The sequence below is a fragment of the Gallus gallus genome, chromosome 1, assembly GCF_016699485.2.
Source record: "Gallus gallus isolate bGalGal1 chromosome 1, bGalGal1.mat.broiler.GRCg7b, whole genome shotgun sequence".
Taxonomy (NCBI): Eukaryota; Metazoa; Chordata; class Aves; order Galliformes; family Phasianidae; genus Gallus; species Gallus gallus.
Window position 1 is genome coordinate 680,935 of NC_052532.1, and position 12,733 is coordinate 693,667.

Consider the following 12,733-nt stretch of genomic DNA (forward strand, 5'->3'; position numbering starts at 1 on the left):
GCCATTCCATGAGGAGCTGTGCCATGCCATGGGAGCTGTGCCGTGCCATGGGGAGCTGTGCCGTGCCATGGGGAGCTGTGCCATGCCATGGGAGCTGTGCCGTGCCCCAGTTCCTTCTCCTGTTCCACCCATGCCCATTTCCCCGAGGTGATTTTGGTGAAGCCGAGCTGTGAGCTGCTGAGCCAGCAGTTGTGCACCCATTGTGTTGGAGGAGATCTGTGCTGTGGAGCCGTGGTGCTCAGTGGGTGCCGTGGCAGCTGGGATGGCCTTCTGGGAAGTGTCCTTCTGGGCACTGTGCTCAGTGCCTGCCACGCGCAGGGAGCTGGCGATGCGAACATCAGTTTATGAGGAACCGAACTCATATCCCGGAACAGTCTGTGTGCTGTGGATGCCAAATGCCACTTTTAGGGCCCTGGATTTTGACTGGGGCACACGTAAGGACTTGGCAGCCAGAATGTTAGAGGTTTCTTAGTCGTAATGTTTGCAAATGATTTCCTTCTTTATGGAGCAGCTCCCACCTTCTGCATGGCTCGGGTTCCTCCATCGCCAGGCGTCACAGAGCCACCCTTCAGCAGCCGAAATGCTCACAGCGTGTGCAGTAGGGACCAATTCATCACCTCCTGTCACTCCTGGGTGGCACTGACCAGGAGACACTGCTGGAATGATTCATCTTATCCTTTCCTTAATAGAGCAAAATGTTTGAAGTGTTTGGCTCGGTCAACAGCGGGCTGCGAGCGTCCTCCCGGATCCCTGCGCCCATCCCCTGCTGGGTGTGGGTTTGGTGATTCTTTGCAGCTCTCTGCAGCCTCTGTGCTCCTGCGGTGCATCTCCAGCAGAGCCAGCCTTCCTCCTCCCTTTGTGAGGAGGATCTGCCGGGCTGAGGTGCATGCTAATGCACCACCGTTGGCTGCTCCTGCATTTGCTCGACTTATCAGACAGGTTGTCCAAGTTCTGGAGGGCTGTGATCTTGCAGGATAGGCAGGATTAAAGGCATAATTTTCAGAAATCCCCTTATCCTCTTTGTCGGCCGATAAAGCTGCATTTTGTCTTTCCGATAGGGCTCTTGGAGATCTGATGAAGCAACCCAGCAATATAAAACACTTTTTGCTGTCAGGGCGGAGAGGCACCAATCCAACCACCGCTGTGGATGTTTTACTGTGGATGTTTTACTGGCTGGGATGTTCACGGAGTGCTTTAAAGAGAGAATCGATATCTGTGGTTATATGAGGGGAGACAAAACCTCTTAATTAATTGTCTCCTGAGGGTTTCCAGTTCTGCTCCGTCTTCTCCGGACTCGTCGGTGAGGCAGCGGCTGCAGGCAGGCAGAGGTGTTGCCCCATCCCACTGCTGCAACCTGCTGAGCTCCCGCTGCTCCTGGCAGACGCTGGATCTGACCCGAGGGCTCCTCGGCTCCGGCTTTAAATAGCGCTCCGTGCTAATTAGCCGAGCGCCGCTCTCTCGCCGCTGTCTGAGCGAAGCAATGCGAGTGGCTGACGCTCCCCCACCGCTGCCTCTTCCCAAGCAGTGTGACGCTGCCGTTAATTGGCTCTGGTTAGCAGGTGATTTCTCGTTCGGTTCTGCAGAGATAATCTAAGACCAGAAGTTTCTCAGCAGATTGAAGAGCGAGCTAAATGAGCAGTGCTGGAGGAACGGAGAGGAATAGAAAGAGAGTTAGCAGTCAGCCCAAGCCTGCCTGGTTACCTGGCTCGGGGTGTGTGGGGGGAGGGGATGGAGGTCATGAGGGTTCTGGTCAATCTTGGTGCCTGGAGGAAGCCCCAGCGGGGAGGCACAGAGCTCTCCATGGAGGAAACTGCCTCCTGAATTGTGGGCAGATCCTGCGCCGTTCAGTCACTGCAGCAGTGGGGACCCGAGTGGTGCCCAAAGCATTTCTGAATTCAGGATCATTCCTCACGTAACCCATGGGAAGTTCCCCTCCACCACCACCAAGATCTGTTGGGGACACCCAGCTGGAATGCAGAGTGATGGAGAAGGACCTGGGGTCCTGGTGGGCACCAAGCTGACCAAGAGCTGAGTGGTGGGGGGAGGGGATCTGCTCCTATTCGCAGCCTCCCCAGCAGCACTGAGCCCAGTGCTGGGCTCCCAGTACTGGAGAGATGTGGGCGTACTGAAGAGAGCCCACTGCAGTGCCATGAGGATGCTGCAGGGTGTGGAGCAGCTCTGCTGGAGGAGAGGCTGAGGGCTGGGGCTGCTCAGCCTGGAGCAGAGGGGCTCGGGAGATCCCATCCATATACACCAATACCTGAAGGGAGGCTCAGGGGGGATCCCATCTGCACCCATAAATACTTGAAGGGAGGTGTGAGAGGATGGAGCCAGGTTCCTGCAGTGGTGCCCAGTGCCAGGACAAGAGGCAGCTGTGCAGGTGGTGGAGCCCTGGCACAGGGACCCGGAGAGGTATGAGATCTCCTCCTTGGGGATCTCTAACGCCACCTGGATGCGGGGCTGGACACAGCTCTGCGTGTCCCCACTGGGGCAGGGGTTGGAACGTGTGGACACGGAGGTCCCTGCCAGCCTCAAACAGTCTGTGGCCGAAGCATGAATCTTATCAGTGTCTAGAAATATGATGCCTTTCAGTAGATGGCCTCATTCCCAGGCTTTGAGGTCCTGTCTGTGTGCTGATGTCTGCTGGGGAAGTCTTTCATCCCTTCCTTGGTGGCTCTGGGCACTGCAGGAGGTCTCAGAAATAGCGGTCCCTCCAAACCTTTCCAGCTCCTTCAAGGACAGCTGAGCCCTGAAGGGGGGCTGTGCTCAGTGATCCATGTGGATCGCTTCCAACTTGGGGTGTTCTGTGGCTCTGTGGAAGGGCCTTAAACCACCCCAGAATGGAGATAGCAGCCGTGGTGCCTCCCGGTGTTCCTTTAGCACTGATGTGATATAGCACGGTGCTCACTGCCTCCAAAGACTCTTCATTTCTGCCCATGATTGACAGTCCTGGGAGGTGGAACCACCTCCAGAATGTGCCGTGACCAAATCAGTGTCCCATTTGTGAGTGTGCTTTTGGTACATGAAATCTAGCAGACATCATCGCTGTTTGAAGTTGGCTTCTGTCTCAGAGATCTCCTGGGGGAAAATAGGCAGTGAATGGAATCAAGGAAGCCCGAGATGACAAGCTGTGGTTCCTTGTGCTGTTCCCAGCTAAACACACGCTGCCCAACTTGGAGTGCGGGGGTCAGTTCCCTGCCCATACCCTCCTCTGGGGATTGGATGCTCCCCAGTGTGCTGGTGGCCATTCCTGGCATGTCTGGAGGTGGCAGCGGGGTGAGCCCTGTGCCTATTGCAGACCCCTCTCTGCAGGGCTGGGAGATCCATCTGCAGCTTTTAGAAGTGATGAAGCTGCCATTTCCTTGATAGAGGTGAAATCCTCCCCAACAGAACCCATATCTGTCAGCCACATTCATAGTAATGACTTCAAACTCCAGAACAGCAAAAGCATTTCTTCCAAAGGACACAAAGTGAATGCCATAATCATAGAATCATTGAACCATAGAATGGCCTGGGTTGAAAAGGACCACAATGCTCATTGAGTTCCAACCCCCTGCTATGTGCAGGGTCACCAACCGGCAGACCAGGCTACCCAGAGCCACATCCAGCCTGGCCTTGAATGCCTGCAGGGATGGGGCATCCACAGCCTCCTTGGGCAACCTGTCCAGTGCGTCACCACCCTTTGAGTGTTTGGTTGTCATTCAGCTGCTGTCCAAAAGTCCCACGTTGTAAGGCTTTGGGCTTTCTAATACTGCACGTGTGATGGCACAACCTGTCTTCTACCCAAACGCCAAAGAGTTCAGCTCACCGTCAGGTCGTGCAGCTCTCACTACCCAGCAGTGCTGAGTTCCCCATGGCTCTGTGCCATTGTGTGCATCCCCCAGCACAGCTCCGGCTGCAGGAGCTCCAGAAGGGTTCCTCCAAGGAAATGATCCCCACATACCCAAACAGCACTGAGCTGTGTGTGGGGGGCGTTCTCAAGGTGATTCTGTGGTTCAAAGCAATAGGAGCAGTTTACAAATCCTTTCTTTTGTGGCTGAAATGAGAGGCAGCTCCGGTGCCAAAGACAACTCATTCTGCAAAGAAAGAAGGAAAATGAACGATCCTACGGTTACTGGGAAGGGCAAACAGATTAACTGCAAAGCTGCCAAATACGTTTCATTCCTGCAGGGTTTGGTTTGTAGTACATTTTGAAAGAGTAGGAAATTCCCCCATGCCAAAAAAAAAAAAAAACACCACAAAAAACATTCTATATCCTAAAGCAACCAGAAAAAAATCTGATATGCAGCTCTCAAGGGGGAAGAAATTCAGCAACTGTAATAGATACATTGAGGATAATGTGCAGGGTTTCTTATTATTGCCTCCGGAGATGTGCAGAGATGTGGCAAGACAAAACACCAGCTGCTCCCAGAGCCCTGGCACTGCTCCTTGGCGTGGGCTGCCCCTTCTCTGGTCCTGCTGTGACTGCGATGCTTCGGCGCATGGAAATCCTCGGCTGTGCTCCCGGCACTGCTGTGCTCCCTCCTCCCATCCCTTCCAAAGGGGGGAAAGGAGCAGTGCTTTAACCCAGAGGAGAATTCCTCATCCAGAGCTTCCCTGAGGAAGTGATCCTTCGTTGATAGGACCCCAGGGAGCGAAGCAGCTGTCCTTGGTGCTTGGAATTCTGGATGCATTTCGTAGCCACAGACTCAGTGAGGTTGGGAAAGAGCTCTGAGATCCCCAGCGCTGACCCCAGCCCATGCCCACCGTGTCTACTAACCATGTCCTCAAGTGCCACATCCCTACAGTCCTTGTGCACACCGAGCCCATCACAGGCGGCTGCTTTCAGTGAGCAGAGCACAATCAGAGCTCGGCAGTGGAGACCAAGGCACACCTCCAGGTTTGCACAGCATCAGCCCTGAGCACCACTAATCTGCAGCAGGACCAGGAGAGTGGATAGTGATAGGACAAGGGGGAATGGCTTTAAAGTGAGACAGGTTGGATGTGAGGAGGAAGTTTTTCACCCAGAGGATGGTGATGCACTGGAACAGGTTGCCCAAGGAGACTGTGGATGCTCCATCTCTGCAGGCATTCAAGGCCAGGCTGGATGTGGCTCTGGGCAGCCTGGTCTGGTGCTTGGTGATCCTGCACATAGCAGGGGGTTGAAACAAGATGAGCATTATGGTCCTTTTCAACCTAGGCCATTCTATGACCAGCACTGGGCCCCAGGCTGCAGGCAGGGGGATCAGCAAAGCACACCTGGCTGCAGCTCTTGGCTTCTAGAGGGGCCACTGGTTGGCTTCTCCTCCCCATCATTCCCCAGCACTGCTCTCTGGTTAGCACTGATCAACCTGGTTGGCAGCTCGGGTGGATGGATTGCAGACAGAGCACTACAGGGAGGAAACCCCGTTGTCGGCAGGGCAGGATCCCTGTGTGGGGCAGGATCGCATGTGGGGCAGGATCCCAATGTAGGGCAGGATCTCATGTGGGGCAGGATGCCAGTGTGGGGCAGGATCTCAGTGTAGGGCAGTATCTGTGCGTGGGGCAGGATCCTGCTTGGGGCCAGGTCATATAGTGGGGTAGGATAACAGCATGGGGCAGGATCTTGTGGGGGGCAGGATCCTGACTTGGGGCAGGATCTCTGCATGGGACATGATCCCAGCATGGGGCAGGATCCCACGTGGATCAGAATCCCAGCATGGGACACCATCCCTGTGTGGGGGAGGATCCCAGTGTGGGGCAGGAAGGCACAGCCTCTCCTTCCAGCCCCCTGGGGTGGAGGAGAACACAGGCAGTACGTGCAGCAGAGGCACCATCATACACCAGGGACATGGAGGAGCTCCTCGGCTGCTTAATAAACACTGCCGTGGTCGTGTTTGTTTTATGCATAACATACAAGGCGTGCTGGCTGCTGTTCAGAATGAGGTGAAGGATCCAGCAGCGATCTGCTGCAGCACAACCAGGCAGAGAGAGGGAAGAGATGCACTCCGTGGGTCATTGGGGTTCCCCATGGCGTGGGGCGGTGGAGCAGGAACGCATTGAGGGTGCTTCTGTCTGTGCCAATGGGAGATAAACCAGAGCTGTTCTGGCCTTACCCAGTTGGGAACATGGGTGGGAATGTGCCTGGAGTGAGCCCGAACCTGGAGCAGCTGCGCAGCTGACACGGGTCTCCATCAAGCAGGCATTAACATGAAATATGATTAAACTAATTAACATCCCTTAATTGAAATTGAGCCTGCTGAAAAAAATAGACCAAACAAAAATGGTTGTGTCCTTTGAAACTATTACAAAACTTGTTATAAATGTACCTCCGATATAATAGATGGAGGCTGCGGAGACATTTTGACTTAATAACTCCTTAATGATTAAAAAAATGAGTGCGCTGCAAAATCAATATGGCAGATATGAACTGGATTGCAAACCACGTAATTAATGCTTCCTCAATGCAGCTGCTGAAGGGGAGTCACAGGGAATTTGGGCTGTCGTTCCGATCTCACGGTGTCTGTACTGGGGCCACCCTTGGTCCGGGGCTACTTTGGACACAGTCAGTGCTTTGGCATCGGGAGAAATGGGGAAGCGGTGGGAGAAGAGAGGTCACAGAAACCCTGAACTGTACAGGTGGGAAAGGGACCTCTGCATCTCCCCCAGCCCAACCCACCCATTGCAGAGCAGAGGGGAGGAGCACCTCCCTGCCCTGCTGGCTGCGCTCTGTGCAGTGCACCCCAGGGTCCCATTGGCCACTTCAGCCATCAAGGCACACTGCTGGCTCACGGTCACCCTGTGGTCTACCATTGGTCAACTGTTGGTCAACCGCTGGCCTTCTCTGAAGACCTCCTTTCCAGCAGCAGCTCAGCCCCCAATGTGTCATAGAATGATAGAACCATACAATGGCCTCGGTTGAAAAGGACCACAGTGCTCATCTCGTTCCAACCCCCTGCTATGTGCAGGCTGCCCAGAGCCACATCCAGCCTGGGATGTGTCCTGGTGCTGCTGTTGTTCCTCCCCAGGTGTAAAACCCTGCACTGCCCTTTGCTGAATCCCATGAGATTCCTCTGCCCTCAGCTCTCCAAGCCCTGTGTGAGCACATGGTGCTTAGCCCCACAGGTTGGTGCGTGCAGGGCTGCTGTGTCTGAGAGCCCATTGGCACCGGGCACACTTTGCTGTGAGCAGACTTAATGCCGATGTGTTCTTCATGCTGCTCGTGACTGTTTCTGAAAGCATAAAGGAGCTCTTTAGAGCTCTGAGCAGGTCTTTAATATCACCGCATTGACTAAAACATGATACCGGAATGACATTTAGAAGCATTAGAAGGCAACGGGAGCTATTTATTTCTTATTAAGGTGTTTTTTTTCCCTCGAGGGGCTGCGGCGCGGTGCAGAGGACGGGGACTGGGGGGTGACCCAGTGCTCAGCAGTGCCTTCTGCTGGGGCTCTGCTGCCGTGTCCCAGCCCTCCTTTCTGCCAGCAGCACCCTGGGGTGGTCCAGGTGCTCGGTGACCTCCACTTGTGGGGATGTGTGGAGGTGATGGATTTCCCCACTGCATTGGGCGCTCCCCCCAACTGCGTCCATAGCCAGGAATGCTCTGAGCGGCGGTGAGGCTGAGGGTCCCTGGAGGGGCGCTGGGGTACAGCAGCGACCTGGGGCAGCCCCATCGGGGGTACAGAGCACAGCCCACAGGCCGTGAAGGCGGAAGACGCGTGCAAAAAAACAACGAACAGTGGCTGCAAACCTGGGGCATGGGGCTGCAAGTACAAGACATGGGGCTGCAAGCACAATTCAAGGGGTGATTGGGTACAGGGTTGCAAATTTGAGACATTGAGCTTCAGACTTGGAGCGCAGGCTGCAATCATTGAGCGCAGGGCGGCAAGCATGAAGCAGGGCTGCAGTTTTCGGGCATGGGGCTGCGGGATCGGGCGGGGCTGCAGCGGCGCCGGGCCGTGTTGTGGCGGTGCCGGAGCAGCACTGAGCACCGCAGGAGCCGGGCAGAGCCCCGCGGCGCCGCTCGGGGGCCGAAACCGGAGCTGCTCCCGGCGCGGCCCCGAGCAGAGGGGCGATGGCCGCCCCCAGGACCGGGAGCGAAGCCCCGTCCTCGAGGTGCCCCCGGGTACATCCATCCCCGATTCCTCCCTGGACTGCCCCCATCCGCAGTGCCCCCCACCACACTCCCCGAGGCTGCCCTGCAGAGGCGACCGCTGGAGGGCGGTGCGGAGTATGGGCCCATCCCCCTCCCGTCCCATCCCCATCCCTCTCCCGTCCCATCCCCACCCCACCCTACCCCATCCCATCCCTAACCCCATCCCCCTCCCACCCCCATCGCCATTCTATCCCCATCCAAACCCTCCCATCCCATCCCCATCCCATTCCTATCCTCATCCCCATCCCGTCCCACCCCCATCCTCATCCCTATCTCCATCCAATCCCCTCCCATCCCTAACCCCATCCCCATCCCTATCTCCATCCCCACCCCATCCCATCCCATCCCCATTCCATCCTCATCCCAACCCCACCCCTGCCGCCATCCCCTCCCCCTCCCGTCCCATCCCATCCCCCCTGCATCCCCATCCCATCCCCATTCATATTCTCATCCTCATCCTCTTCACGTCCTGTCCCGTCCCCGTATCTCCACCCCATCCCCATCCCATCCCATCCCATCCCATCCCCCCCCGCATCCCCATCCCCATCCCCATTCTCATCCTCATCCCCTCCCCTCCCCTTCCCTCCCTGTCCCGTCCCCATATCTCCACCCCATCCCCATCCCATCCCATGCCCCCCCTCGCATCCGCATCCCCATCCGCATCTCCATCCCCATTCCCATTCCCATCCTCACCCCCTCCTCTCCCCTCCCCTCCCCTTCCCTCCCTGTCCCGTCTCGTCCCGTCCCCATATCTCCACCCCATCCCCATTCTCATCCCCATCCCCTGCCCGTCCCATCCTCATATCCCCACCCCACCCCATCCCGGTGGGCGCGGCGGGGGCGGAGGCGCGGATCCCCGCCCGCAGGGAGGAGCCGCCGCCGGCGGGCAGCTGCCCCGGGCCATGGTGCGCGCGGCGGCGGCGGCGCGGCGCCGGAGGGAGCGGAGCGGCGCGCGGGGCGGGCGGCGCCGCGCCATGGAGCCGGCGGCGGGCGGCGGCCCCGGAGCCGCAGCCGTTGCCCGCGCCCGGGCGGCGCCGCGGCGGCCGGGGCTGCGCTGAAGCCCCGGAGCCCCCCGCGGCCGCGGCCGCCGCCGTCCCCGCCATGGCGCAGCCCGCGGGCCGCGAGCTGCCGGGCATCAGCACCGTAACGTACGTCTTCGTTTACAGCCCCGGCGGCCCGGCGGGTCCCCCCGGGCCCGGCCCCGGCCCCGAGCCCGCGCCGCACGCCGCGCCCGCCCCGCTGCGCGGCCCCAAGCGGAAGCTGTACAGCGCCGTGCCCGGCCGTAAGTTCATCGTGGTGAAGAGCTACGCGCCGCAGGGCGAGGGAGAGATCCAGCTGAACCGGGGAGAAGCCGTCAAGGGTGAGTGCGGCGGGGATGCGGGCGGCGCTGCGGGATGCGGGCGGGGGTCGCGGCCGCGGGAGAGCGCGGCCGAGCGGTGCCGGCGGTGTTCGGCTCTGGGGAGGGGATGCGGGGCCGGGGGCGGCCCTGGGGGGTGGGACCCTCGGCGGGGCCGGGTGCGCCGGGCTGGGGCGGGTGGGTGTGCGGGGCCGTGGGGCGACGCAGCGGGGCCCTGGAGCCCGGGATCGGGGCTCAGCAGTGGAGCCGTGGGGTGTGGATGTGGGGCCCAGGTGCGGTGCCCAGGTGCGGGGCCTTGGAGCCGTGGTGGGTCTCTGTGGCTCCACTCCTTGCCCCAGGCCCTGGTGCTCGGTGGCAGCTCCGTGGCACGGGCGCTGCGCTCGGTGCTGGGCTGGGAGCCCCACTGAGTTGGACGGTGCTTTGCTGGGGTGGTTTGCGGGCGCTGCTGGGGTGAGTGACCACAGTCCACTGCAGTGCCTGAGTACGGGCGGAGAGGAAACGCCGTCCATGCAGAGCTCCCAACCACACAGCCCCAGCAATGCAGAGCTGATGGGAGACGGCTGAAGGGGATGATGGCATTGCCCGTTACATTGGGCAGCTGCTTGGAAACCTGTGGTGGGTCAGGAGTTGGCTTCCAGCAGGTAGCAGTGAGAAGAGGCTTCCTCTGCGAGAGCCCAATTCCAGTGTTTCACAGAAAGTTGAAGGCTCTTCCTCCTCCTTTCCATCTTCCTGCTGCCGCGGGCTGGGGCTGCTCCCCGACTGCTCACGTCAGCTCTCTGATCAGGGCTCACAGCTTGGGTGCACGTGGGACCTTCAGAAGCGTTGTCCTGTGCTGTGCACACCACTCGTGGCAGCAGAGCAGGGGACTGCAGCTGTGGCCGTAGGTGCGGTGTTTGCTGGAGGAGTCACTGCAGCGATGGGGCTTTTCCCATCTTCACCCACTCAGTGGTGTTTTCCGTCCTGCAATTCTTTATCTTGTTGCGCATTTGCGTTAGGGAGGTGGTCCCATAGCATCCTGTAGTGATTGCAGCAGAATGTGTCAATCATGAACTCACCTGTTGCTGTTTGCACACCTCTGAGCATGGGATGTGGTGCTGGAGAGGAGGGCTGGTTGCGTCCCAGCATGGCTGGGGCTCAGCAGGAGGGTCCTTTGGCTGCTGTGTGGGAAGGACCTTGGGCAGGGCAGGTGGGCTGTATGCTGCTGTTGTGTGCTGCTGTTGTGAGCTGCTGTTTTGGTGCTGTTTTATAGCTACAGGGACATGGAGTCGTGGGCAGGTTGTCCTGGTTTCGTGGGGTGATCGTAGAATCATTCAGGTTGGAAAAGACTTCTCAGATCCCCAGTCCAACCCCAGCCCATCCCACTGACCACATCCCCAAGTGCCGCATCCCCGTGGTCACTGAACCCCCCCAGGGATGGGGACTCCCCACTGCCCTGGGCAGCTGTGCAGTGCTGGCCGCTCTTTGGAGCACAGATTGTTCCCCAGCTCCAACCTGACCCTCCCCAGCGCACCCTCAGCCCATCCCCTCCCGTCCCATCACCATTCCCTGCGGATAGAGACCGACCCTTCCTTCACTCCAGCCTCCTTTCAGGAGTGGCACAGAGCGCTGAGCTCTCCCTGAGCCCCTCTGCCCCACACTGCCCCATCCTACCCCCTCATCTGCTCCCTATAGGACCTGTAGAACCACGCGGTGCGGTGTGAAGCGGGGCTGCATTCCAAAGCAATTGCTGCAGGTCCTGCAAGAGACCCAGAGGTCCCTGAGCATTTCCTTGCGTTCCATTCAGGGGTTGCACCCCATGTTAAAAGCAGGTTGGCTCCTGCCCGGTTCCTGCTGTGTGCTGGTGTGATGGGGTCGGTCTCGTGCTGGGTTTGTTGCTCTGGATCTTTCTTCATGAGCTGTTGGTAGGATTTGGGTTGAAGGCACAGTGTGGGTCAGGGAGTGTGCGTGGCAGTGTGCTGCGACCATCCTGGTGGCCGTTGGGTGACAAAGGATAACAATCGATGCTGATATTTCATCTGTAAGATAGCAAAAGAATGTGCAGAGAGGGGAGTCTGTCCTTGAGCTGCTTGTTGCTGGCAATGACAAACAAAACGAAATGTCAGAACCCCAAGCAAGGGGAGAAGCGGTCCTCACCAGCCTCGGAATCCCAAGGTTGCAGAGAGAAGTGGCTCCTGGCGAGGGGACTCGGGCAGCAGCCTGGGAACAAGGGGAAACCAGGAACACGACGAACGTGCTGGTTCTGGATCTCTTTTCTTCACACGTTGTGATCAGGAGGAGTGATTCTCAAGCAACTGTTACTATGTGCACCCAACAGCAAGTTCTGCTCCACGGTGCAGTTCTCGCTGCCATTCTGTGTTGCAGTATCTGAGCCGCCCCACATGGAATCAGCAGCAGTCAGCACTGCTGTTGGTGTTTGTTGGATTGTTACTGCAATTGTTCTCAGTTGCACTGGGGGTTTAGAGATGAGGTTGTTTTACCCGTGGCTCAGGTTGTTGCAAGGCTGAGTGATCAGTGCTGGTTCCTCTGACTTCCTTCTGTCAGCACACAGCTCTGGACAGGAGGACCTGGGGGTCCTGGTGGGTGAGGAGCTGCTCAGGAGCCAAAGAACCATGGAATGGTTTCGAAGGGCTCTCCAAAGGCCGTCTGGTCCCACTCCCTGTGATAAGCAGGGACCCCCACAGCTCCATCAGTGCTCAGAGCCCCATCCTCTGACCATGGGTGTTTGCAGGGATTGGCAGCGCCACCTCTCTGGGCATCCTGTGCAGTGCCTCACCTCTCAGCATGAAGCGCTCCCTTACTGGGAGCCTTACACCTGCCCAGGAGCTGCCCCTGGGGGCTGCTGAGGTCTCTTCACTGTCACTCTGTTCTGGAGGCAGCTCCAGAACCTTCCACACTTTGTGCTGCTGATCTGCTCAAATTGTAGAATCACTCAGGTTGCAGAAGACCCCTCAGATCAGAGTCTGACTGAAACAGCTGTGCTCCCAACTGCATGGCCACTCGTTGCGTTGCCTGGCCACAACAGCACCAGGAGCTGCCTTCAAAGTGCTGCATCATGGCTGAAGGGTAGTCCTGTGCTCACAAACCAGCACTCAGTGCTGACTGGTGCTCACCCAGGATCGGTGTGGCCCCATAGGGCTGCGTGTTCCATCAGTGGGGCTGGAGAGCAGCACCCATCCCGTGCTATAGTGTCCCCTGTCCTTGAGGTCCCTCTGTTACCCCCCTGAGCCGCATCTGTGTGTCACCATTTGGGGCTGTGTGTCCCC

General features: G+C 58.4%; 1 protein-coding gene across 1 annotated transcript in view; it reads left to right on the plus strand.

Annotated features, from left to right (window-relative positions):
* SHANK3 (SH3 and multiple ankyrin repeat domains 3) overlaps positions 1 to 12,733 on the plus strand; it is a 282,770-nt gene that overhangs the window by 115,031 nt on the left and 155,006 nt on the right. Inside the window, 1 exon segment of the mRNA XM_025152878.3 lies at positions 9,280 to 9,473. Coding sequence (XP_025008646.2) covers positions 9,280 to 9,473 — 194 coding nt within the window.